The 27,644-nt window shown below is 48.8% G+C and overlaps 1 protein-coding gene across 1 annotated transcript; it reads right to left on the bottom strand.

Moving 5' to 3' along the window:
• Window positions 1-3,653: 3,653 nt before the first annotated feature.
• On the bottom strand, window positions 3,654-4,486 carry LOC123048600 (uncharacterized). The gene is made up of 2 exons (XM_044471672.1): window positions 4,295-4,486; window positions 3,654-4,188 (listed from the first exon to the last, which is right to left on the bottom strand). Exons 1-2 carry the CDS (start codon window positions 4,434-4,436, stop codon window positions 3,794-3,796), a joined length of 537 nt encoding a protein of 178 aa, XP_044327607.1. The 5' UTR covers window positions 4,437-4,486; the 3' UTR covers window positions 3,654-3,793.
• Window positions 4,487-27,644: the final 23,158 nt, after the last annotated feature.

Here is a 27,644-nt window from a genome sequence, read left to right on the forward strand (position 1 = left end):
TTTTCAAAAACAGTAGTGAACTTCTAGTTCGGCATGTAAGTGCTGCCCTACTTATTATGTTGGTGCTCTAAGACTAGTACTTGAGGCTGGATGAGGCCGGTTGTTAAAGCACTGGCCAATGTCCAATGCATCGCTCATCACACGAACCATTCAGTTAAACAGATCGAGTAAAAAATTCATCCACTAGTTACTGTGCCACCAAGCTAAGATAGCGGCTTCTTCTCTGGCGGTTGGTACTGCATGACCTTAGCACGACGAATTTAGAACATAATTCTTGTAAAATGCAAAGCCTTATTCTCGTAAAAAAAGAAAAATTCAAATGATTATCTCTAAATTTTGAGTTTTCTTATTTCTAATTCATCAGTTGAACGACGCATCTGGCAGAGGGGGAACAAAACATGTAGCAATATCTTAACTCTTAAGACAAACCGACTACTGACCGAGAGTGGTGACATGATAAAGATGTCTTGCTTGTTCGCCTCGGTATAGATTGGATTGACCAAAATTTAGCTTGTTCAAACAGAAATAAAAACAAAAGTGTGTAGGCATTAACAACAAAAACAAGTGTACTGGATGTCCTTTTGTTTCGAGCATCAGTATTTGCAAAAAGGAGAAGGAATGCTTACTGTGATGAATGGTACTGTTATAGCTAATTACTAGTCACAGATGAACAAAGAAATAATCTTTGGGTAGCAAGTACTTTGTGTGTGTGTGTGCATAATCACCTTATGAATACGTTTAGCTTCCAGGTTGATCGATTCACTGTGATGATTCAATTCTGAGTCAAAATTATCTCTCGCAGACCGCTAATGCGCATTCGATTCGAAATTATCTCTTGCAGATCAATAATGTGCATTCGTATTCTTTTTGGTGAAATTACGCAGAAATGTGCTAGCTCATGTTTATTCAAGGATAAATGATTTATTATTTAACAAATCAAATAAATGAAAACAATAAAAAATACTTGATAATGTAATGTAAACAAATTGGAAAAATGGAAATTTTCCTTTGAGGATTGAAAGAATGAAATAGATGGGCCGAGTGAGTGAGTGAGTATATGGATACGTTCCACTAAAATGGAAAAAAACGATGGACCGAGTGTCTGCGTGCGGCTGAATCAGCCTGCTGCATGTGCAGAGTAGGTCCTCCCGGACTTAGGCCATCCTGCCAAGGCACGACCCGGAACCCACCTAGATTTAGGTGGAGTTTCTGAAAATATTCCCAGATTTAGGTGGGGTCTCTAAACGTTTTGCTCCTGCTGGTCTCCAAAGATCCATTGATGGTCTGATGGAGGCCTTGATCTCGCTGACTTTTGCCAGTTTGTTTCTGAATACCGGATTGGTAGCCAACATACACAAATTTGCCCTTTTCGGCTTGCGACTGGTGATACCACCACTTGCTTCTTCACCGATGCTAGCTAGACAGTCAATTGACAAGGATCGTCACATTGCTCCGAGGACGCCTCTTGCTAAGCCTACTCGCGCTTTTGCTGTAAAGTGCAACTTCATCCAGATCAGATGCGTCTTCAGAATGCACTAGTGTTCCAAAATTCAGCTGTTGGTTTGTTCTCAAGTAGAATATTCTTAGATCATCTTGAGCCGTTGGCCCCCAAGAAGGCTTAAAAATCGCCGCCTGTAGCGAGCCAGCGCTAAAATCGGTGCTGGAGGCGATTGGTATCCCAGGCGCTGTCCCCAGGTTATCCCCAGGCGCCGATATCGGTCCATTTTTGACGCAAATGTTACCGCTTTTCGACCTAGTTTCGGCTAAAAGTCGGTCCGACATCGGCGCATATCGACCCATATTCGCCGTGGTTCGGCGCAAATTCAATTAAAGTAAATTTTTATCACATAGTTCACAGAAAATCAATAGAAATCAAATAATTCAACAAATAGTTCAATACAAATTATATAGTTCACGAATAAAAACTCATATTTCATCACACGCCGAGCTAGGCGTCGTCCTTGAACCTCCATAGGTGCTCCACCACATCCTGCTGCAGTTGTTGATGCACCTGTGGTTCTCGGATCTCCTGACGCATATTGAGAAAGGCTGTCCAGATTGTACGGTAGCTGGTGATCAACTTGCGCAAGAGGACACTATCTGTATTACGGTTCAGTGTCAAACACTGACTCTTCCTGCTCACTCTCAATGATCATGTTGTGCAAGATGATACATCAAGTCATGATCTCCCACATTTGATCATTCGACCAGGTCTGAGCGGGGTACCGGACAACAGCAAATCGAGATTGGAGCACACCAAATGCCCGCTCGACATCCTTCCTGCAAGCCTCCTGAACCTTCGCAAAGTGGGATTTCTTGCCTCCTGGCACATCGTTTGAGATAGTATTCACAAACGTAGACCATCTCGGATAGATGCCATCAGCTAGGTAGTACCCCTTGTTATAGTGCCGGCCATTGACCTCGAAGTTCACCGGAGGAGCATGACCTTCAACAAGCTTGGCAAAGACAAGGGAACACTGCAGCACGTTGATGTCATTGTGAGTTCCTGGCATACCAAAGAAGGAGTGCCAAATCCGGAGGTTCTGTGTGGCCACCGCCTCAAGTACCACACTGCAACCGCCTTTGGCGCCTTTGTACATCACCTGCCAAGCAAATGGACAGTTCTTCCATTTCCAATGCAAGCAGTCGATGCTTCCAAGCATCCCAGGAAATCCTCTTACTGCATTCTGTGCTAGGATCCGAGCAGTGCCTTCAGCATTGGGTGATCGCAAGTATTGCGGTCCAAACAGTGCCACCACTGCCCTGCAGAACTTGTAGAAACACTCAATGGTCGTGGACTCGGCCATGCGCCTGTAGTCGTCGAGTGAATCACCGGGAGCTCCGTATGCAAGCATCCTCACAAATGTCGTGTACTTCTGGATTGAGGTGAATCCAAGTTTGCCGGTGCAATCCTTCTTGCACTTGAAGTAGCCGTCGAACTCCCGGATGGAATTCACAATCCTGAGGAAAAGCTTTCGGCTCATCCGATAACGGCACCGAAATACTTTGTTGCCGTGCAATGAAGCGTCGGCGAAGTAGTCGGAGTAGAGCATGCAATAGCCTTCCAGACGATGTCGGTTCTTTGCTTTCAGCCGCCCCGGCACCGAGCCTCCTCGCCGTGGCTTTTCATTGCTCACGAGCAGGCCGACGAGGGCGGCGAGGACCATGAGATGCTCCTCGTCCTGGGCGTCGGCATCGGCTTTCTCCTCCAGGAACACCATGAGCGCCTCCTCGTCGTCCGAGTCCATTGCCCGAGCAGGCAAATCGCCGAACACCTGGCGGGCGCGGTGGGCGTAGAGCCGCCGGTATGGCGCCCTGCGTGGCCGGAGCGCTGGAAAACTCGCCCGGAAGGTGGTGGAGAGGTTGCCGCAGCGAAACCTTCTCCCTTTACCGACGGGGAATGACCTATCTAGCGGTGCTGGGCAGTGGGCGGCGCCGGGATCGGCGGGGTGGTGGCCGAGCGCGCGGGGGTGGGGGCGAATCTGGACGATCGCCTTGACTTTTCTCCTGACAGTGTAGCCCCGGCGTGTTTTCCCCTTCCGCCGGAGCCCCCGAGCGCCCCCCAGTGCGCTGGGTTCGGCTTGGGATCGCCGGGCCCAAAAATGGGCCGCGCCGGCGGATTTCGGCGTCTTGGGGCGCGACTGAGGGTTTTTTCGGCGCCGGCGCGAAAAAAGTCGCCCTGGGGGCCTGTTGGGGACGCGGCTGAAGATGCTCTTAGCAATGTTCTCAAAGGATTCTGTTAAAGGGTCACTGTGCTTCTTGACAGAGAGCTTCCTCGGCGAGCTTTCGACGCTCAAGGCAATGAATTCGTTAAAGGCGCTACGAGCATTTGTCGCAATGTTGGCATTCTCGTCGGCCTTCTTTGCGCATGGCTGGCAGATCCATCAGCATTGGTTTCTTGTAAGATGTCATAAGCATGAGTAGAAGCTGCATTCGGAGAGCAATGCCCGGAACGAACTTGTCCTCTCGATGAGGTCACTGCTTCTCTCCTTCTCCGGCACAGCAGAGCACAACAGTCTGGTGTTTGATGTTTCAGGCGAATCAGCTGAAGACAAAACGTGTGCTTCGGATGCTTCATCTTTTGGCGAATCCTGATTGTGAGTGATGTGCATTTGACGTCTGATTCTTCCGATAATGTGTCGATATTTAAGTTGCCGGAGCGTATCGAGCAACGCGCTTGTTTTGAATCTACAGGAGGTTCAAATTGGAAGTTAATTTAGATGCTAAAGAATGAAAACTGAGACCGGAAGATGGAAAAGGGAGAAATAAGCTTCAGAAGAAAAAAAAGTTTTACTTGGAGCATTTGTGGTGGGCTTCCTCGGCAGGAGGTTTGGTTTGGTTTCCTGCACGAAAAGCTCATGCTTGGCAGACTGGGCTCTGAACAAGGATGGGTCCGTGTATCGCTTCAGGCACGCCCCCTCGCCGCCGGGCGTCATACCTGCAACCGAATCATGCCAGAATTAACCAGGAAAATATCATTTTTGAGGCAGCTGCTGAGGTTTTCCTAGGCACGGGATCAGGTGTTACTACTTGTCAAGCGTAGACAGTTGCGGAGGCCCGCAGCACCGCCGGATGTGCTCCGCGATGGAACGAGGCTTCGTTCCTCCCACCACAATCACGCCGTGGTTCACCGGCCTGGCACTTGCGCGGCGCCGATCCACGCCGTGGCATGCGACGCGACACAAGCCTTCTGATCGAATGCCTCACGAGAAGACTGAACTGCTGCAGGTAGCGGCCACGTCCTGCTGAAGGAAGCAGGGCAGTTCGTTCTCACAACGGCGGAGACGTTCCTCGATGAGCGGCAGTTGCGCCCCCAGGCGTCGCGCCTCCAGCGTGAGGCCGCGCCCCCGAGCGAACACCGCCATGGCCTGGTCGTGCAGGCCGTGGAACACCTCCGCGGCGAGCCCGAGGAAGATCAGAGAGCTAATTCAGTTTCAGACAGTAGGAGGGAGGGGTAGGAGCTACGTATCTGCGAGGTCTCCGAGCTGGCGGAGGAGGCCCACGAGTCCTGCGCCGGCCATGGCGGCGCGCTCGAGGACGTGCAGCTCGGTGCGGCTGGACTCGTTGCCGTCGGTGGTGTCCTTGTGCCTTGACAGTGGCGTCAGAAGCCAAGCACTCTGCTGAGTCTGCTGCTCCATGCGTGCAGCGTAGGTGCTTTCGATGATTCGATGGATGCTCAAAGAGTGAAGTCTGTTTTAAACTTTAAGGTTGTAGAGCTTGTCGTAAATGCATCCTCACCTTTAAATCCTTGAAATATGTACCCTATACTCACTGATCCCGGTCTATCTCGACCTTGAATCCGTTTGGCGGATCAGGAAAAAGATTATCCCGACCGGGATCAATCTTTACTTTCACTTACTACACTGGCCCACATGTCATGTTCATTTTCAATCCACGGTTGCCATTCCCTCTCTCCCAAAAATGCAACTGACGATCTGTTTAAAATAGACTTCACTCATGCTCAAATGGCTGGCTCATGATGCACAACTCATATGTAGCTACTGACCCAACCTGACAGAGATCAACAGGGATCTTGCCGTCTGCAAGTGGACCCACATCGGCAGCCATGCGTACGGTGTTACACGTTACGGTTTTGCACCGCACGTTGCGTCGCGGTTACACAATTCGCCAGTGGAAGAGCACTTTCGTCGATAGTACTGCATTCTTTACTCTGCAGCAACAATGCATTTACAAGCTACCGGAATTTGTTCAGTACTACCTCCTACCAATAATCGTAGCATTACTGCACTCCTACTCCCTGAAACAATGCATTGTTACCGTTCAGGGGCACCTTAGGCCTCGTTTTTTTTTGAGACAAAGGCCTCGTTTGGTACAAGCGGGTCGACAGGGTTTCTAGAAGATTAACCCCGCGTGGCCCCGAAACCTCGCTAATCCTCGTCAGCCCATTTGTTTCACGGGGTTTGCACAGCCCAACCCCTTCGAACCCCCTTCGATCCCCTCCTATCCATGCGTCTTCAGCCACCAGCTGCGTGTCTTCCATCGTGGACCTTACACTAGTGCAGAACCGGGCTTTAGCACCGGTTCGTAAGGCCCTTTAATGCCGGTTCTGCAACCGGCACTAAAGTGTGGAGACTAAAGGCCCTCCCCCTTTAGTACCAGTTCAACACGAACCGTCACTAAAGGGCCACCACGTGGCACGAGGCGCGCCTTGGTCTGCGACCTTTAGTCCCGGTTGGTGATTTTTTTTTTTTGATTTTTTTGAAATAAAGCAAAAACAACCCGCCTACTGGGCCGGCACGGCCTGCATACGACTAGAAACCCAACCTCTAGTTGGGCCAGGATGCAGGCCCGTACAGCCCAGTAGGCCCCACAGGGCAGAAGACTTGCAATAGGCCCACAAAGGCCTGCTTAGAGAGGAACTCGACACGGTAGCCGCGGCGGGGCTTATAAACCGGTGCGAGCTCCTCTCAACTAGCGATGTGGGACTAAACATTGTGCACTGCGGGTGGCAGCGCACCCCTATAATACCGGTTGGTGGTACAAACCCGCACTAGTCTTTAGTACCGGTTGGAGCCACCAAGCCGTACAAAAGGCCACCACCTCTTTAGTACCGGTTCGTGGCACGAACCGGTACTAAAGGTTCGCCACGAACCGGTCCTAATGAGCTCCGCCCGCCTAGCCGTTGGAACCGGCACTAATGGTCACATTAGTGCCGGTTCAATTACAAACTGGGACTAATGAGCTTCATATTAGGCCCTTTTTCTACTAGTGTTACGTCCATCAACGGCGGACAGGACACGAACTCCGTCGAGGATGAATAGAGCATTGGAGGCGGCAGGGCATTGTGTCCTATGTGGGCCAGTCCTCTCCCATGTTGCACTCTTCCTCGCCGGCAACCGTACCTTCATTTCACGGGTCTTATAGCGGCTCATGGAGACGACAGATGGGGGACGCGGTCGTCGGAAGGAAGCAACAAGGACTTTCACAATGGACGCCACCATAGTCTAGATTTAGCCCCCCAACACACACCTTTTAATGAACACCGTCCGAAATGTAATGAAAGCGTTCCGTTTTGTATGAAAAGCATCTAGTTTGCATGAATTTTGTCCTGTTTGTTTAAACTTGTTTTGAAATATATGAGAATAGCATTGGATGACTGTCTTCCGCATCCGTGTCTCCGGACTACCTTTCTCTATCCACGGATGGATGCGATATCCGGTTTGCGGGTTAGGTTGGAGGTGCCCTTACCCCGCATCGTCCTCCCCATGGATCGTGTCTCTGAGAAGAAGCAGCCACCTACAATTTTGGGATTTTTGACTTCATGCTGGAATATCAAAGTTCATAGAAGAATATTCGAATTTTTCACCTAGTGTAAGAGCTTCTCCAACAGCGGCGGTAAATATCGTGTGCGTGGGGGAAACCTGTGTTTTAGCACGCGCGGAGCGGTTTCGCGCGCTCCAGCAAGCGCGGGAGATTATGGCGGGCAGCAAAAAATCGCACGCGCGCCGAAAAAGCGGCTCGGCACGCTCTATAAAACACGCGCACCCGAGCTGGCCAACCGCACACTCGAGCGCCCCGCCGCCTTCTTCTTCCCCCCGCTGCCCCCTTCTTCCTCGCATCCAGCGCCCCGCCCCCGCCGCCACCACCGCGCCTTTCTCCCGTCGCCTTCTCCCCCGCCGCCGACTCCCCTGGCGCCGCGCGCCCGGAGCAGCTTCGGCTACCGCGGCGTCCGTGTCCGCTCCTCCGGCATGTTCTACGCGGAGATCCGCTCCGGTGGCGTGCGTCACGGTCTCGGGACGTTCGAGACCGCGCACGAGGCCGCCCACGCGTACGACGCAGCCACATGGCGCCTCTCGAGGCCACGCTCGCATATGAACTTCGAGGACGCGCGGACATGCCAGCAGGCGCAGGACCTCACGCCTCCGCCGCGTCTAGTAACCGACGAGGACCGTCTCGGACACTGTAGGCGGCAGCGCCGCTTCCTCATCGCTGAGGCGGACGAGCAAGCCATGGAGGAGTGGCGCCAATGCTACCCGCAGGACGTCGCCAAAGAGAACGCCTTCTGGGCGGAGAGGAGGGCAAAGCGGCGCGCAGAACGGTGGACAGGCGCCGGCGGAAGGCACTGGTGATATCGCAGTGTGAACTAGGACAGGCGTCATTCTTTGACGACAACGATCCTCGGTGGGAAGACGTGTTTCTGTCGACGTCGGACGACACCACCGAAGAAGAGGACGACTCGAAGTAGTTTCTAGTTTATTTGCATCGTAGTATCGTTTATTATCTATTTTTTATTTGTATCGTAAGACTAGTTTGTGGTGTTGGGTTGAACTATGTTAGTTGAATTTTATCTATATATTGTTTCTCAAATATTGTTCGTACGTGCTTTGGTTGCTCGCGCATGCCTTGTTTTTGCAGCACCTATTAGAGCGGCTCGCGCACGCAATATTTTGCAGTGCCCGCTGAAGCCAGCGCTCTACTGCGCGCAAAAACATGCTATTTCGGCGCTGTAAAACTTGTTTTAGTGCGTCGCGTGCAACGCGCTTGTTGGAGATGCTCTAAGGACCTCCAATCACTCGAAGAAGGAATACTGGAGTACGTGTTCCTTCTGAAACACTGTAACCATTTTAGTATTTGGTGTGGTACTTGCGTTTATTCAGAATCGGGGCAGCTGCATACATCTCGTCTCGTGCTAGCAACCTCCCATTGTGCCAGGCTACCCGCAATGTTCCCTGTAGATGCACGGCCAGTGCGGGGTGTAGGCGTCGCCTGGTCCTTTAGCCGGGCAGTTCTTCACGCACCCCGCCCTGTTCGGGTCGAGGGCCCTGCCGTAGACGGGACCTCCCCCATGGAGGCTGTCCACCCAACTCACCTCCTGCTCCACCTCGTCCTCCAGCCGCCTCCCCAGCGTCGACGCCGTAGGGAGATGAGCGCCAGCCCTCACCCCCGCCGCGGCGTGGCTAGTGACGACCCGGCCGCTGTATTCTCCCGGGGCTGGAGAGGCAGACGCCACGAGGAGAAGGGCCGGCGGTGAGGAGGAGCACGCGGGCCGGTAGGTTCCCGTGCATTGTGCTATCTATCTTGTATTCTTGATGAATGCTGGTCGCCGGACAATCTTTGGTGCTCATGCCGTCGTGCGCGCTTTCGATTATTATATATATGGCACTCCACAGAAAGGTAGGTTGGGCGGACAGCCTCCTTGGATGCACGTACAGAATGCACAGGTCGTAGTCTCTTGCAGGTCGTGTTCCGCACTTTTCAAGCGCAGAGATTTTGCACCAACTTGATGGTAGATTTGGATATACAATTTCATTTTTATTTGCAGAGGGATATATTCCCTCCATCCTATAATATAAGAACGTTTGTCAAGTTAAAACAGTTTGAAAAACGTTCTTATATTATAGGACAAAGGAAGTACAATTTACAATTTATTAATCATATAATTGACACACACATAAGAATAGTCCTACTAGTCAACAATGCTCCATAAAAAAAGTATGTACGTACGGCTACCACAAAGTGCATGCAAAAGTAGGGTAACATGTAGCTCACGAAAACTGAAAGCATAATATTTGTTTGTTAATTTTGTTGCGCAAGGTACTAATAGGCATCATGCGTGGAGTAGCTAACGCGCTTAATCATTTGGACCACTGGATAGCCAACCATAACACGTCCGTTTCACCTATGCATTGTGGGAGTCCCTACAAGTTCCATTTGAACAGCAAACGTGCGCGCGCGTCGACGTGTACTAGCAGCAAAGCTGGCTACAGGATTCCGTTCCAGAAAAGAAAAACCTAGCTACGAGAATTCCATTTCAAGAAAAGAGTTAGTACGTACAAAATCATCATTTTAGGCTCCCACTGCATCAAATTGACCCGAACATAGCCTGCATTCTCGTTGATCTTGGAATCAAACATTACATTAATAAAACTCCCCCCTTGATATAAATCACACGACCAATATGAGTTGGTATATTCCGGGGTTTCCATATTGTCTAAAAAAATTCCCATCTCTTAGAGCTGCGGGTCAAGCTAAGGGCATCTTCGAGGCTATCCCAACGGAAGTCTCCATTTGTCCGAGGACATGTCTAGATGTTTCTGCGGGCAGCCGGGCAGACGCCGGTCATGCAAGATAGGAAAAAACCTGGAATTTAAACATTTCTAACACATGCAAGTAGCCGAAATTTAAACATACTTCGGATGAGTTTTGCTTCGGTACCCCTCGCACACAGACACGTTGAAAAGTTTATAGACAATGTGGCATCGGTCGGGGCCGCGACGTCGTGCTCGTGGCGCAGCCTTTCGGCCTCATCCCTCTCCTTCCGCCGGCCTGTCTCATACTTGAGGCGGGCGTCGTGCTCCATCTCAGCGAGGCCGTGCTGGAGGACCTCTTGATCGTGCCAGCGCCGGCGGCGGGCGTGAAACTCTTGATTGTATTTGACTGGTCCAGTGCACGGGCGATATCAATTACTAGGTCGACGAAGACATGTAGCAGCGCATCCTACGATTCCATGAAGGCTGCTGAGCGCCGCACCCGTTCTGATTCTTGAGTCGTTGTGGTACCCCCTTCCCCTCCCAACGAGGACGATATGTCATATGACTTGCTGGATCCGACGACATATATATTACTTGAGGTAGGAGCTTCCGGTGTGATCCCACCACCCCGCACGCATCCCCTCCCGGGCCGCAGCAACGGCCATCGCCACCTCCCTCCCCTTTTGCGCTGCTCTTCGTTGCCCGTCCTCCTAGGCCACGACGAAGACCATCACCGTGCTCACCGACGGCGTGCCCGCGTGGGTGCGTGGTGGTCATCAAAACTGGCGTCGCCGATCCGCTGGGCTGCCTCGCCAAGTGGATGGACGACGACAACCACCCCTGGTCTTGGTCAGGCGTCGGGTGCGACGCACGCACAGGCTGCATGACCTTGCTCTTGCTGCCCGTCGCGTTGCTCCCCGGCCGCCTCGACATGCTCCTCCCTTGCAACAACTTATCAGGATCGGCTCCCTCCCCCGCCTCTGCTCTCGTCCTCACATCTTGACTTGTCTGAACGACAACGAGCTCACGATCAGCCGGAGCCGCTTTCGTCTGCCACGCTTTTGAACGAGACGAGGACGAAGGGAACGAGAACGAGACTGGGTGTCACGAGGGGCATCTTAGATATTTCCCTATGGGTCTGTACCGTCAAATCATCAAGAAACTGAGAAAGATGTGGCAAATAATCGACAACAACGAAAACGTGCACTAGTAGAAAAATGGTCATTTGTCCCGGTTCATAAGGCCCATTTGTCCCGGTTGTGGAACCGGGACTAAAGGGTCGTTACTAATGCCCTGTACCTTTAGTCCCGGTTCTTATACGAACCGGGACAGATGGGCCTCCACGTGGCCGCTGCGGCGAGCCAGGCAGGAGGGCCTTTGGTCCCGGTTGGTACCGGGACCAATAAGCGTCCACGCGTCAGCATTTCAGGGGCTGGGGTTTTTATTTTTTTTTGAAGAGGGGGGGGGGGGTTAGGGGGTTTTGGGGGGTTAATTTAGGTGTTTCATATATTATGTTAGCTAGCTAATTAATAGAGAGAAGTACGTGTCCTCTCTTATCTCCTTTGCTCGGTCGACGCTACGTACTGTACGTATAGAGAGGACTCGACACGCTAGCTACTAAGCAAATGAAGGAAACAGAAGATCGTCATGAACGTACGTATGCATACAGATAGAAGTGATATCGACCTCTCCTTCTCCGAGAGATTGGTCGAACAACAAGTTTTCGTATCTCTTACAATATAATCCCCTAATTATATACGAACTTAGGGTCCACATGGTATTCTCCGTCTTTATCGATCACGTGGTCAAGAAAGAATGCCGCCAATTCCTCTTGAATTCCTCGCATGCGATCTGGTGCTAGGAGTTCATCCCGCATCCGAAACACCTAAATTTGAAGAATGGGGCCAATACATATATATGAATGAATGAAACTCAACACAAAATGATGGTAATAAAATAAAATTATGAATATTATTGCTTACGCACTTCATATTGTTTCTCAGAGTAGCCCCGCTCACAGGTCGTGTGGCGGATGCACTCGCAAACGTAGTATCCACAGTAATTATTTCCGGCGACCTGCCACAACCACTTCACAAGAAATAGAGGTCAATCAAACTGATAAGCAAGCATACTAAATGGTATTGATGAAACTAGCGCTTTAATCACTAGGAGATGCGCGGAACTAGCTAGTAGTACTTACTTTCAGGTGTTTAAATTGCAGCTTCTTCGGCAGTCCCGGAGCTTTTGAGGTGATTTTTTTCCAAACCCTGCCAGACAAAGAAAACAATTACTTGATATCAAGAAATGAACAAAGTTGCCGATATGGTGCGATAATGATCGATTTAACTTACTTGTCGAGCATTTGAGTCATGTCCGCATACTCCTGGGGATCTTTTCGTCTCGAGTCGAAGAGGGTTACTAGTCCCTGCTCAAGCTTAATCTCCAGGAGAATATAGTGAAACCTGCGCACGCATGCATAACTCATCAATTAGATTACTATAACCTCGAGTAATAAGGGAAACCGAATATGCAAAAGACAGTAACACTCATTTGAAGTTGTAAGGAAAGAGTATTATAGCTTTGTTTTGATTTAATACCAACGATCGTAGCTAGTTGGTCTCGGCGTCTCTAGCATGTTTTTCAACCTGATAAGCATCTATGAGATTTGTGTTAATGAACCCAATATCACCAATTTGTTTTTTCTTCAATTCGGCGATCTTCAACCTGCATAATATAGTGAGGATAATTATATATACATGCAATGAAAGAGCTGACCTATATATAGAGACTTAATGACAGAAGTAGTACTTACAGACAGTAGCAAGTGACCGTTAATTTATCGAGGGCCTTTTGATTGAAAAACTCGAAGAACTCCTCAAATGGAACATTCAACAGATCAATTCCAACGAGGTCATGCTCCTCTTTAACTCTCAGCGTCAAAGTATTCATCCCATCAGACTCTCTGCAGGTTTTCATGTACCAATCATGGAATCTTCGCATCATCGTTGTTAGGGATCTTTCATCTTTGACGAGAGCTTCCCGTACTGGTATCTGTGTTCGTCCACCTCCAAGAAATCATAATGTACATCGTCGGGCAGGTAATCTCCAAGATTGGTATAACCGGGCACCATCCTCGGATCATTAGCGACGCTATCGCTAGGCATCTTGAGCTGGGGGCACGATTGGTTTGCTTGTTCGCCGAGCTGGGCAATTGTTTTCCTAGCTCGTCGTTCTGCTAACCTTTGATCACTGATAGTCCTTCCTGACCGATCCGCTTCGACAAATGACTTCTCAATAACGCGGTCATAGTTGCCTTTCGGCGGAGACTTTGGTGGTTTCTTCAGGGCAGCCAGAGTGCGCTTTGCTTTCACCGGATCTATCTTCTCCTCCGGAGGTGGATGTTTCTTTGCTTTCACCCCTTCAAAGAAGCTCGTCACTTCGGCTCGCACGATCTTCCTGGTTTCCTCCTCGGTCCTCTCGTATGGTAACTTCTCTGGAGTCTTCAGAGAAGGGCCGAATCTGTATTGCCTCCCGCCTCTGGCTATACTGCTAGACGCCGGAGCAGACAGAGCGGCTGCAGCTGTCTTCTTTCCTTGCTTACGAGGCAAAGGAGAAGGACTACGACGCGCCGGAGCAGCTGGAGCGGCAGCGGGTCTCTTCCGTCCTTGCTGACGAGGCTTGGAAGGAGGAGGCTGGCTGCTCGGGCGCGCCGACGCAGGCGGAGAAGGAGGCGAAGTGCCGCCACGCGCCGGAGAAGGAGGCTGAGTGCCCTGATCACTCGCCGGAGGAGGAGGCGGAGTGCCCTGACTCGCCGGAGGAGGAGGAGGAGGCGGAGGCGTCCAGTTCGGAAGGTTGATGAGCACCTTCCACCATAGGCATGGAGTCTTCAGACAAGAACCCAACCAAGTCTCCCCGTCACCCGTAGGGTGGTGCTCGAGCTCCTCAAATCCGTCCGTGATTTCATCCACCATCACCCTAGCATATCCTTCTGGAATCTGTCGGCAGTGAAAAGTTGCGTCAAGTTCAGGAGGTGCAACAGAGCCAACAGCCGCCTTGACTTTCAATTTCATCCATTGCGTCATAAGGTGGCAATGCTGAGACCCAGTGATAGCATCCACGGGGTAGCAAGCAGGAGCCGTGAAGACAGGCTCCTGAAGCAGCTCGGTGGAAGCCACGCTGCTTCTCCGCTGAGATGGCGGGGTAGCTTCGGGTGTAGCTTCGGCAGGTCGCGTGCTGCGAACTGCGTCTCGTTCCTCTAGCGCTTGTACCCTTGCGTGCAGCGCCTGGGTCGACTCATTTTTCTTCTTCCTCTCCCGGCGTTTGTAACCGCCTGCGTCGGGAAATCCAGCCTTCCACGAAAGGGAGCCTGGCGTGGGGGTGCTCAGGATTCCCGAGGGCCTCCGTGAGCTCGTCGTTCTCTCTGTCCGGAACGAACGTCCCTTGCTGCGCTTTTTCGATATACTCCTGAAGCTTCCCGATGGGTGTGTTCAGCTTCTCGTTGGTCCAAACGCACTTCCCTGTTACAGGGTCCAATTTTCCCCCAACCCCGAAGAACCAAGTCCTGCAACGGTCTGCCCAGTGTCGCGTCTCTGGTTCGATCCCTTTATCAAGGAGGTCATTCTCAGCCTTGTCCCACAACGGCCGTGCTTTCAGTTAGCCACCTGACCCCGTGCGATGGTGATGCTTCTTATTTGCAGCATTTTTATTGTTTGTCGCTGACATCTTCGCTGCTCTTTCAGATTTCTTTTTGGCAACAAATGCGGCCCACTGATCTTTGATCTTCTCAAATCGGCCGATGAATTCTGGAGTCTTGTCTTGGTCGACAAACAATGATTTCAGCTCATTCTTCCATCTCCTGAATAGCTCAGCCATCTTCTTAAGAGCATAAGCCTTGATCATTGGCTTTTAACTGGATTCTCCGGATCCTCCTCTGGCGGGAAGGTGAAATTTTCCTGCAGCGCGGTCCAAAGATCAGCTTTCTACCTATCGCTGACATAAGACACCTGAGAGTCTTTGTCCTTAGGCTTCAACCATTGCTCTATGCTGATCGGGATCATGTCCCTAACTAGAACCCCACACTGAGCATTAAATTTTTGCTTGGTCCGGAGGGGTTCAATCGGTTGGCTAGCACGATCAATTTCGATGATCGTGTACCTTTCATTCGTGCGCAACTTTCTCTTCGGGCCTCGTCTCACTACCGAAGTGTTGCTCGATCCGGAGGGCTAGAAAAGAAGAAAAAGAAGAGAGTTAATATGTGTACATACCAAAAATAATTAATGCATCAATTAGCTATAGTCAGCACATGCTTAATTAATATATATACGTGGCCGGACTCCATTCGGTCACCGGAGCCGTCAGCACGGTGTCCTTCCTCCTCCATTCGGTCACCGGAGCCATCATAACGGTGTCCTTCTTCCTCCATTCGGTCACCGGAGCCATCATCACAGTGTCCGACCTCCTCCATTGTTTGATCATCGTCGTAGCCTGCTTCTTCTGTTGGGGAACGTAGCAAAAATTCAAAATTTTCTACGCATCACCAAGATCAATCTATGGAGTAATCTAGCAACGAGGGGAAGGGGAGTGCATCTACATACCCTTGTAGATCGCGAGCGGAAGCGTTCAAGAGAACGGGGTTGATGGAGTCGTACTCGTCGTGATCCAAATCACCGATGATCCTAGCGCCGAACGGACGGCACCTCCGCGTTCAACACACGTACGGAGCAGCGACGTCTCCTCCTTCTTGATCCAGCAAGGGGGGAGGAGAGGTTGATGGAGATCCAGCAGCATGACGGCGTGGTGGTGGAAGTAGCGGGATTCCAACAGGGCTTCGCCAAGCGCTGCAGGAGGAGGGAGGTGTGTCACGGGAGGGAGAGGGAGGCGCCAGGGCTTAGGTTTTGCTGCCCTCCCTTCCCCCCACTATATATAGGGCCAAGGGAGAGGGGGGGGGCGCAGCCTTGGCCCTTCCTCCAAGGAAGGGTGCGGCCAGGGAGGAGTCCTTCCTCCCCAAGGCACCTCAGAGGTGCCTTCCCCCTTTAGGACCCTCCATTTATCTTATCCCTTGGCGCATGGGCCTCTTGAGGCTGGTTCCCTTGGCCCATATAGGCCAAGGCGCACCCCCTACAGCCCATGTGGCCCCCCGGGGCTGGTGGATCCCCGGACCCCTTTCGGCACTCCCGGTACAATACCGATAAAGTGCGAAACTTTTCCGGCGACCAAAATAAGACTTCCCATATATAAATCTTTACCTCCGGACCATTCCGGAACTCCTCGTGATGTCCGGGATCTCATCCGGGACTCCGAACAACTTTCGGGTTACCGCATACTAATATCTCTATAACCCTAGCGTCACCGAACCTTAAGTGTGTAGACCCTACGGGTTCGGGAGACAGGTAGACATGACCGAGACGACTCTCCGGTCAATAACCAACAGCGGGATCTGGATACCCATGTTGGCTCCCACATGCTCCTCGATGATCTCATCGGATGAACCACGATGTCGAGGATTCAATCAATCCCGTACCCAATTCCCTTTGTCAATCGGTATGGTACTTGCCCGAGATTCGATCGTCGGTATCCCTATACCTTGTTCAATCTCGTTACCGGCAAGTCTCTTTACTCGTTCCGTAACTCACATCATCCCGTGATCAACTCCTTGGTCACATTGTGCACATTATGATGATGTCCTACCGAGTGGGCCCAGAGATACCTCTCCGTTTACACGAAGTGACAAATCCCAGTCTCGATTCGTGCCAACCGAACAGACACTTTCGGAGATACCTGTAGTGCACCTTTATAGCCACCCAGTTACGTTGTGACGTTTGGTACACCCAAAGCATTCCTACGGTATCCGGGAGTTGCACAATCTCATGGTCTAAGGAAATGATACTTGACATTAGAAAAGCTCTGAGCAAACGAACTACACGATCTTGTGCTAGGCTTAGGATTGGGTCTTGTCCATCACATCATTCTCCTAATGATGTGATCCCGTTATCAACGACATCCAATGTCCATGGTCAGGAAACCGTAACCATCTATTGATCAACGAACTAGTCAACTAGAGGCTTACTAGGGACATGGTGTTGTCTATGTATCCACACATGTATCTGAGTTTCCTATCAATACAATTCTAGCATGGATAATAAACGATTATCATGAACAAGGAAATATAATAATAACCTATTTATTATTGCCTCTAGGGCATATTTCCAACAGTCTCCCACTTGCACTAGAGTCAATAATCTAGTCCACATCACCATGTGATTAACACTCACAGGTCACATCACCATGTGACCAACATCCAAAGAGTTTACTAGAGTCAACAATCTAGTTCACATCTCTATGTGATTAACACTCAACGAGTTCTGGTTTGATCATGTTATGCTTGTGAGAGAGGTTATTTAGTCAACGGGTCTGAACCTTTCAGATCCGTGTGTGCTTTACGAATATCTATGTCATCTTGTGGATGCTACCACGCGCTATTTGGAGCCATTTCAAATAATTGCTCTACTATACGAATCCGGTTTACTACTCAGAGTCATCCGGATTAGTGTCAAAGTTCGCATCGACGTAACCCTTTACGACGAACTCCTTTTCACCTCCATAATCGAGAAAATCCTTAGTCCACTAGATACTAAGGATAAGTTCGACCGCTGTCATGTGATCCATTCCCGGATCACTATTGTACCCCTTGACCAACTCATGGCAAGGCACACTTCATGTGCGGTACACAACATAGCATACTGTAGAGCCTACGTCTAAAGCATAGGGGACGACCTTCGTCCTTTCTCTCTCTTCTGCTGTGGTCAGGTCTTGAGTCTTACTCAATACTCACACCTTGTAACACAGCCAAGAACTCCTTCTTTGCTGATCTATTTTGAACTCTTTCAAAATCATGTCAAGGTGTGCGTTCTTTGAAAGTATCATCAGGCGTCTTGATCTATCTCTATAGATCTTGATGCCCAATATGTAAGCAGCTTTATCCAGGTCTTCCTTTGAAAAACTCCTTTCAAACAACCCTTTATGCTTTCCAGGAAATTTTACATCATTTCGGATCAACAATATGTCATTCACATATACTTATCAGAAATGTTGTAGCGCTCCCACTCACTTTATTGTAAATACAAGTTTCTAACAAACTTTGTATAAACCCAAAAACTTTGATCACTCCATCAAAGCGTATATTCTGACTCCGAGATGCTTGCTCTAGTCCATGGAAGGATCGCTGGAGCTAGCATACCTTTTAGCATCCTTAGGATCGACAAAACCTTTCTGATTGTATCACATACAACCTTTCCTTACGAAAACAGGTAAGGAAACTTGTTTTGACATCCATCTGCCAGATTTCATAAATGCAGCTAATGCTACCATGATTCCGACGGACTTAAGCATCGCTACGGATGGGAAAATCTCATCGTAGTCAACTCCTTGAACTTGTGGAAATACTCTTTGCCACAAGTCGAGCTTCATAGACGGTAACATTACCGTCCACGTCCGTCTTCTTCTTAAAGATCCATTTATCTCGGATTTCATGGCTTCTAACCATTTGTCGGAATATGGGCCCACCTTCGCTTCTCCATAGCTCATAGGTTCATCGTTGTCCAACAACATGACTTCCAAGACAGGATCACGTACTACTCTGAAGTATTACGCATCCTCGTCGTCCTACGAGGTTTGGTAGTGACTTGATCCAAAGTTTCATGATCACCATCATAAGCTTCCACTTCAATTGGTGTAGGTGCCACAGGAACAACTTCCTGTGCCCTGCTACACACTAGTTGAAGTGACGGTTCAATAACCTTATCAAGTCTCCACCATCATCCCACTCAATTCTTTCAAGAGAAACTTTTCCTCGAGAAAGGACTCGTTTCTAGAAGCAATTACTTTTGCTTCCAGATCTGAAATAGGAGGTATACCGAACTGTTTTGGGTATTCTTATGAAGATGTATTTATCCGCTTTGGGTTCGAGCTTATCAGCCTGAAACTTTTTCACATAAGCTTCGCAACCCCAAACTTTTAAGAAACGACAACTTAGGTTTCTCTAAACGGTGTCGTCTCAACGGAATTGCGTGGTGCCCCTTTTAAAGTGAATGCGGTTGTCTCTAATGCCTAACCCATAAACGATAGTGGTAACTCGATAAGAGACATCATGGTATGCACCATATCCAATAGGGTGCAGCTATGATGTCCGGACACACCATCACACTATGGTGTTCCAGGCGGTATTAATTGTGAAACACTTTCCACAATGTCTTAACTGTGTGCCAAACTCGTAACTCAGATACTCATCTCTATGATCATATCACAGACATTTTATCCTCTTGTCACGACGATCTTCAACTTCACTCTGAAATTACTTGAACCTTTCAATAATTCAGACTTGTGTTTCTTCAAGTAAATACACTTAGCATCTACTCAAATCATCTGTGAAGTAAGAACATAACGATATCCACTGCATGCCTCAGCACTCATTGGACTACATACATCAAAATGTATTACTCCCAATAAGTTGCTCGCTTGTTCCATCTTACTGAAAACGAGGCCTTTCAGTCATCTTGCCCATGTGGTATGATTTGCATGTCTCAAATGATTCAAAATCAAGTGAGTCCAAACGATCCATCTGCATGGAGTTTCTTCATGCATATATACCAATAGACATGGTTCGCATGTCTCAATCTTTTCAAAAACGAGTGAGTCCAAAGATCCATCTACATGGAGCTTCTTCATGCGTTCTATACCAATATGACTCAAATGGCAGTGCCACAAGTATGTGGAACTATCATTACTATTTTATATCTTTTGGCACGAACATGTGTATCTCACTACGATCGAGATTCATTTTAGGTGCAAGACCATTGAAGGTATTATTCAAATAAACAGAGTAACCATTATTCTCCTTAAATGAATAACCGTATTGCGATAAACATAATCCAATCATGCTCAACGCAAACACCAAATCTCGATGGTAGAGGGAGCATGCGATGCTTGATCACATTAACCTTGGAAACCCTTCCAACACATATCGCCATCTCACCTTTAGCTAGTCTCCGTTTATTCCGCAGCTTTTATTTCGAGTTACTAACACTTAGCAACCGAACGGTGTCTAATACCCTGGTGCTGCTAGGAGTACTGGTAAAGTACACATTCATATAACGTATATCCAATATACTTCTGTCGACCTTGCCTGCCTTCTCATCTACCAAGTATCTAGGGTAGTACTGCTTCAGTGACCGTTCCCCTCATTACAGAAGCACTTAGTCTCAGGTTTGGGTTCAACCTTGGGATTCTTCACTAGAGCAGCAAACGACTTGCTGTTTCATGAAGTATCCCTTTTGCCCTTGCCCTTCTTAAACTAGTGGTTTTACTAACCATCAACAATTGATGCTCCTTCTTGATTTCTACTCTCGCGGTGTCAAACATCGCGAATAGCTCAAGGATCATCATAACTATCCCTGATATGTTATAGTTCATCACGAAGTTCTACTAGCTTGGTGGCAGTGACTATGGAGAACCATCACTATCTCATCTGGGAGATTAACTCCCACTCGATTCAAGCGATTGTGGTACTCAGACAATCTGAGCACATGCTCAACGATTGAGCTTTTCTCCCTTAGTTTGCAGGCTTAAGAAACTTGTCAGAGGTCTCATACCTCTTGACGTGGGCACTAGTCTGAAATCCCAATTTCAGTGTTCGGAACATCTCACATGTTCTGCGACGTTTCAAGACGTCTTTGGTGCCACAATTCTAAACCGTTAGCATTACGCACTGAACTATCACGTAGTCATCAAAACGTGTATGCCAGATGTTTCGCAACATCTACAGACAACGCTGAGGTTCAGCACACCGAGCGGTGCATTAAGGACATAAGCCTTCTGTGCAGCAATGAGGACAATCCTCAGTTTACGGACCCAGTCCGCATAATTGCTACTACCAACTTTCAACTAAATTTTCTCTAGGAACATATCTTAAACAGTAGAACTAAAGCGTATGACATAATTTGCAAAGACCTTTTGACTATGTTCATGATAATGAAGTTCATCTGATTAATGAACTCCCACTCAGATAGACATCCCTCTAGTCATCTAAGTGATACATGATCCGAGTCAAACTAGGCCGTGTCCGATCATCACGTGAGACGGACTAGTCATCATCGGTGAACATCTCCATGTTGATCGTATCTACTATACGACTCATGTTCGACCTTTCAGTCTCTTGTGTTCCGAGGCCATGTCTGTACATGCTAGGCTCGTCAAGTCAACCTAAGTGTTTGCATGTGTTCCGAGGCCATGTCTGTACATGCTAGGCTCGTCAACACCCGTTGTATTCGAACGTTAGAATCTATCACACCCGATCATCACGTGGTGCTTCGAAACAACGAACCCTCGCAACGGTGCACAGTTAGGGGGAACACGTCTCTTGAAATATTTAGTGAGGGATCATCTTATTTATGCTACCGTCGTTCTAAGCAAATAAGATGCATAACATGATAAACATCACATGTAATCAAATAGTGACATGATATGGCCAATATCATTTTGCTCCTTTGATCTCCATCTTCGGGGCACCATGATCATCTTTGTCACCGGCATGACACCATGATCTCCATCATCATGATCTCCATCATTGTGTCTTCATGAAGTTGTCACACCAACGATTACTTCTACTTCTATGGCTAACGCGCTTAGCAATAAAGTAAAGTAATTTACATGGCGTTATTCAATGACACGCAGGTCATACAAAAAATAAAGACAACTCCTATGGCTCCTGCCGGTTGTCATACTCATCGACATGCAAGTCGTGATTCCTATTACAAGAATATGATCAATCTCATACATCACATATATCATTCATCACATCTTCTGGCCATATCACATCACATAGCACATGCTGCAAAAACAAGTTAGACGTCCTCTAATTGTTGTTGCAAGTTTTTACGTGGCTTGTATAGGTTTCTAGCAAGAACGTTTCTTACCTACGTAAAACCACAACGTGATATGCCAATTTCTATTTACCCTTCATAAGGACCCTTTTCATCGAATCCGTTCCGACTAAAGTGGGAGAGACAGACACCCGCTAGCCACCTTATGCAACTAGTGCATGTCAGTCGGTGGAACCTGTCTCACGTAAGCGTACGTGTAAGGTCGGTCCGGGCCGCTTCATCCCACAATGCCGCCGAAACAAGATAAGACTAGTAGCGGCAAGAAGAATTGGCAACATCGACGCCCACAACTACTTTGTGTTCTACTCGTGCATAGAAACTACGCATAGACCTAGCTCATGATGCCACTGTTGGGGAACATAGCAGAAATTCAACATTTTCTACGCATCACCAAGATCAATCTATGGAGTAATATAGCAACGAGGGGAAGGGGAGTGCATCTACATACCCTTGTAGATCGCGAGCGGAAGCGTTCAAGAGAACGGGGTTGATGGAGTCGTACTCGTCGTGATCCAAATCACCAATGATCCTAGCGCCGAACGGACGGCACCTCCGCGTTCAACACACGTACGGAGCAGCGACGTCTCCTCCTTCTTGATCCAGCAAGGGGGGAGGAGAGGTTGATGGAGATCCAGCAGCACGACGTCATGGTGGTGGAAGTAGCGGGATTCCAACAGGGCTTCGCCAAGCACCGCGGGAGAGGAGGAGGAAGAAGAGGGGTAGGGCTGCACCGAAAGAGAGACGTTCTCGTGTGTTGGGCAGCCCCAAATACCTCCAGTATATATAGGGGAAGGGGAGGGGCTGCGCCCCCATCTAGGGTTCCCTCCCCAGGGGTGGCGGCAGCCCCCAAACCCATCTAGGGTGCGGCCAAGGGGAGGAGAGGGGGGGCGCCACTAGGGTGGGCCTTAAGGCCCATCTGGACCTAGGGTTTGCCCCCTCCCACTCTCCCATGCGCCTTGGGCCTTGGTGGGGGGCGCACCAGCCCACCTGGGGCTGGTACCCTCCTACACTTGGCCCACGTAGCCTTCTTAGCATTACGCACTGAACTATCACGTAGTCATCAAAACGTGTATGTCAGATGTTTCGCAACATCTACAGACGACGCTGAGGTTCAGCACACCGAGCGGTGCATTAAGGACATAAGCCTTCTGTGCAGCAATGAGGACAATCCTCAGTTTACGGACCCAGTCCGCATAATTGCTACTACCAACTTTCAACTAAATTTTCTCTAGGAACATATCTTAAACAGTAGAACTAAAGCGTATGACATAATTTGCAAAGACCTTTTGACTATGTTCATGATAATGAAGTTCATCTGATTTAATGAACTCCCACTCAGATAGACATCCCTCTAGTCATCTAAGTGATACATGATCCGAGTCAAACTAGGCCGTGTCCGATCATCACGTGAGACGGACTAGTCATCATCGGTGAACATCTCCATGTTGATCGTATCTGCTATACGACTCATGTTCGACCTTTCGGTCTCTTGTGTTCCGAGGCCATGTTTGTACATGCTAGGCTCGTCAAGTCAACCTAAGTGTTTCGCATGTGTTCCGAGGCCATGTCTGTACATGCTAGGCTCGTCAACACCCGTTGTATTCGAACGTTAGAATCTATCACACCCGATCATCACGTGGTGCTTCGAAACAACGAACCTTCGCAACGGTGCACAGTTAGGGGGAACACGTCTCTTGAAATTTTTAGTGAGGGATCATCTTACTTACTACCGTCGTTCTAAGCAAATAAGATGCATAACATGATAAACATCACATGCAATCAAATAGTGACATGATATGGCCAATATCATTTTGCTCCTTTGATCTCCATCTTCGGGGCACCATGATCATCTTTGTCACTGGCATGACACCATGATCTCCATCATCATGATCTCCATCATTGTGTCTTCATGAAGTTGTCACGCCAACGATTACTTCTACTTCTATGGCTAACGCGCTTAGCAATAAAGTAAAGTAATTTACATGGCGTTATTCAATGACACGCAGGTCATACAAAAAATAAAGACAACTCCTATGGCTCCTGCCGGTTGTCATACTCATCGACATGCAAGTCGTGATTCCTATTACAAGAATATGATCAATCTCATGCATCACATATATCATTCATCACATCTTCTGGCCATATCACATCACATAGCACATGCTGCAAAAACAAGTTAGACGTCCTCTAATTGTTGTTGCAAGTTTTTACGTGGCTTGTATAGGTTTCTAGCAAGAACGTTTCTTACCTACGTAAAACCACAACGTGATATGCCAATTTCTATTTACCCTTCATAAGGACCCTTTTCATCGAATCCGTTCCGACTAAAGTGGGAGAGACAGACACCCGCTAGCCACCTTATGCAACTAGTGCATGTCAGTCGGTGGAACCTGTCTCACGTAAGCGTACGTGTAAGGTCGGTCCGGGCCGCTTCATCCCACAATGCCGCCGAAACAAGATAAGACTAGTAGCGGCAAGAAGAATTGGCAACATCGACGCCCACAACTACTTTGTGTTCTACTCGTGCATAGAAACTACGCATAGACCTAGCTCATGATGCCACTGTTGGGGAACATAGCAGAAATTCAACATTTTCTACGCATCACCAAGATCAATCTATGGAGTAATATAGCAACGAGGGGAAGGGGAGTGCATCTACATACCCTTGTAGATCGCGAGCGGAAGCGTTCAAGAGAACGGGGTTGATGGAGTCGTACTCGTCGTGATCCAAATCACCAATGATCCTAGCGCCGAACGGACGGCACCTCCGCGTTCAACACACGTACGGAGCAGCGACGTCTCCTCCTTCTTGATCCAGCAAGGGGGGAGGAGAGGTTGATGGAGATCCAGCAGCACGACGTCATGGTGGTGGAAGTAGCGGGATTCCAACAGGGCTTCGCCAAGCGCTGCGGGAGGAGGAAGGTGTGTCACGGGAGGGAGAGGGAGGCGCCAGGGCTTAGGTTTTGCTGCCCTCCCTTCCCCCCACTATATATAGGGCCAAGGGAAAGGGGGGGCGCAGCCTTGGCCCTTCCTCCAAGGAAGGGTGCGGCCAAGGAGGAGTCCTTCCTCCCCAAGGCACCTTGGAGGTGCCTCCCCCCTTTAGGACTCTCCATTTATCTTATCTCTTGGCGCATGGGCCTCTTGGGGCTGGTTCCCTTGGCACATATGGGCCAAGGCGCACCCCCTACAGCCCATGTGGCCCCCCGGGGCTGGTGGACCCCCGGACCCCTTTCGGCACTCCCGGTACAATACCGATAAAGTGCGAAACTTTTCCGGCGACCAAAATAAGACTTCCCATATATAAATCTTTACCTCCGGACCATTCCGGAACTCCTCGTGACGTCCGGGATCTCATCCGGGACTCCGAACAACTTTCGGGTTACCGCATACTAATATCTCTATAACCCTAGCGTCACCGAACCTTAAGTGTGTAGACCCTACGGGTTCGGGAGACAGGTAGACATGACCGAGACGACTCTCCGGTCAATAACCAACAGCGGGATCTGGATACCCATGTTGGCTCCCACATGCTCCTCGATGATCTCATCGGATGAACCACGATGTCGAGGATTCAATCAATCCCGTACCCAATTCCCTTTGTCAATCGGTATGGTACTTTCCCGAGATTCGATCGTCGGTATCCCTATACCTTGTTCAATCTCGTTACCGGCAAGTCTCTTTACTCGTTCCGTAACTCACATCATCCCGTGATCAACTCCTTGGTCACATTGTGCACATTATGATGATGTCCTACCGAGTGGGCCCAGAGATACCTCTCCGTTTACACGAAGTGACAAATCCCAGTCTCGATTCGTGCCAACCCAACAGACACTTTCGGAGATACCTGTAGTGCACCTTTATAGCCACCCAGTTACGTTGTGACGTTTGGTACACCCAAAGCATTCCTACGGTATCCGGGAGTTGCACAATCTCATGGTCTAAGGAAATGATACTTGACATTAGAAAAGCTCTGAGCAAACGAACTACACGATCTTGTGCTAGGCTTAGGATTGGGTCTTGTCCATCACATCATTCTCCTAATGATGTGATCCCGTTATCAACGACATCCAATGTCCATGGTCAGGAAACCGTAACAATCTATTGATCAACGAGCTAGTCAACTAGAGGCTTACTAGGGACATGGTGTTGTCTATGTATCCACACATGTATCTGAGTTTCCTATCAATACAATTCTAGCATGGATAATAAACGATTATCATGAACAAGGAAATATAATAATAACCTATTTATTATTGCCTCTAGGGCATATTTCCAACATCTTCATCCAGTCTTTCCAGACCATCGGTGCATTTGTCGTTCAGAAACGACAAGACGGCATCACTTCCGTGTGCGATTATATCCCCCAACACTGCTTCTGTTGCTTCGTCTCGGGGGTGCGGATCCATAGTTTCTGCAAATATTTACAACATGGCAATTATTATTCAAACATGACAGATGGATATATTAGTGGCAAACGTGGAACTAGCTAGCTAAGCACAATAAGGAATCATATTAGTGGCCTGGCCTCGACGCTTCTCTATGGTTTGGGGTGGCCTCGGCAACGCTTCAAGGGTTTGGGGTGGCCTCGACAACGCTTCAAGGGTTCGGGTGGCCTCGACGACAACACTCTTTTAACTTGGTAAATTTGGGTGGCCTCAAGAGAGTTTGTCGATCGGGTAGGGGCGCGGCGGGAGGGGGTACCGACATCGTTTTTTTCTAGGGTTTGGGTGTCCTCGAGAGTTTTGGTCGAGCGAGAGGCCGGGGGGTGCTCCCGTGGTATAAGTTATCGCGGTCTAGAGGGGGTATATATATCGACCGCCCCTCATATCGAAGTTATCGGGGAGAGGGGGTTATATCGACAACGACGACATACATACATGGGAAAATAATGTTATCGGGGAGGGGGTATATCGACCCCACCCCCCTCATGTTGAAGTTATCGGGAGGGGGTATATCGACAACGACATACCCGATAAAAAATAAGAAGACGAAGAAAACATAAAAAGAGGAGAAAAAGAAAGGAATAGAGGAGAAGATCGAAGAAAAAAAGAAGAAGAAGAAAAAAAGAGGAGAAGAAGAAAGGAATAGAGGATAAGAAGAAAAAATAGAATAGAAATTCTATTTTTTCTGGAAATTCTATTTTTTCTTCTTCTCCTCTTCTTTTTCTTCTTTTTTCCTCTTTTTATTTATTTCTCCTCTTCTTCCTCTCCTCTTCTTATTTCTTCCTCTTCTTATTTTCTTTTTTATATCCTTCTTTTTCTTCTTCTTCCTTCTTAATATCACTTAGCAACTTTTGCAACGATAGGGGGGTGCTCCCTTGGTCTAAAATCGGTCTATGCATGATAGAAAATTCTGAAAAATACATCTATGATCCCTCGACGTCCTCGCCACTCTCATGAACAAAAAAAATCTATGAATAAAAAAAACCTCATGTTCTATGAACAACAAAACATCATATTTCATCCACATCGCCATGCATACATCATATATGTGATCATCTATGAAAAAAACATCATATATATGAAAAAAACAAGCATATATATGAAAAAAAGCATATATATGAAAAAAATTGCTAGGGAGGGCGCCGGCCGGACCAAGGTGAGGAGGAGCGCGGGGTCGGCGGCGAGGACGGCGACGGGGCAGTGGGCGCGCGCTCGGGGTAGGGGGCAACGGTGACGAAGGGCGGGGCAGGGCGACGACGGGGGCGGGCCGGGGC

Source organism: Triticum aestivum, chromosome 2D, assembly GCF_018294505.1.
Source record: "Triticum aestivum cultivar Chinese Spring chromosome 2D, IWGSC CS RefSeq v2.1, whole genome shotgun sequence".
Taxonomy (NCBI): domain Eukaryota; kingdom Viridiplantae; phylum Streptophyta; class Magnoliopsida; order Poales; family Poaceae; genus Triticum; species Triticum aestivum.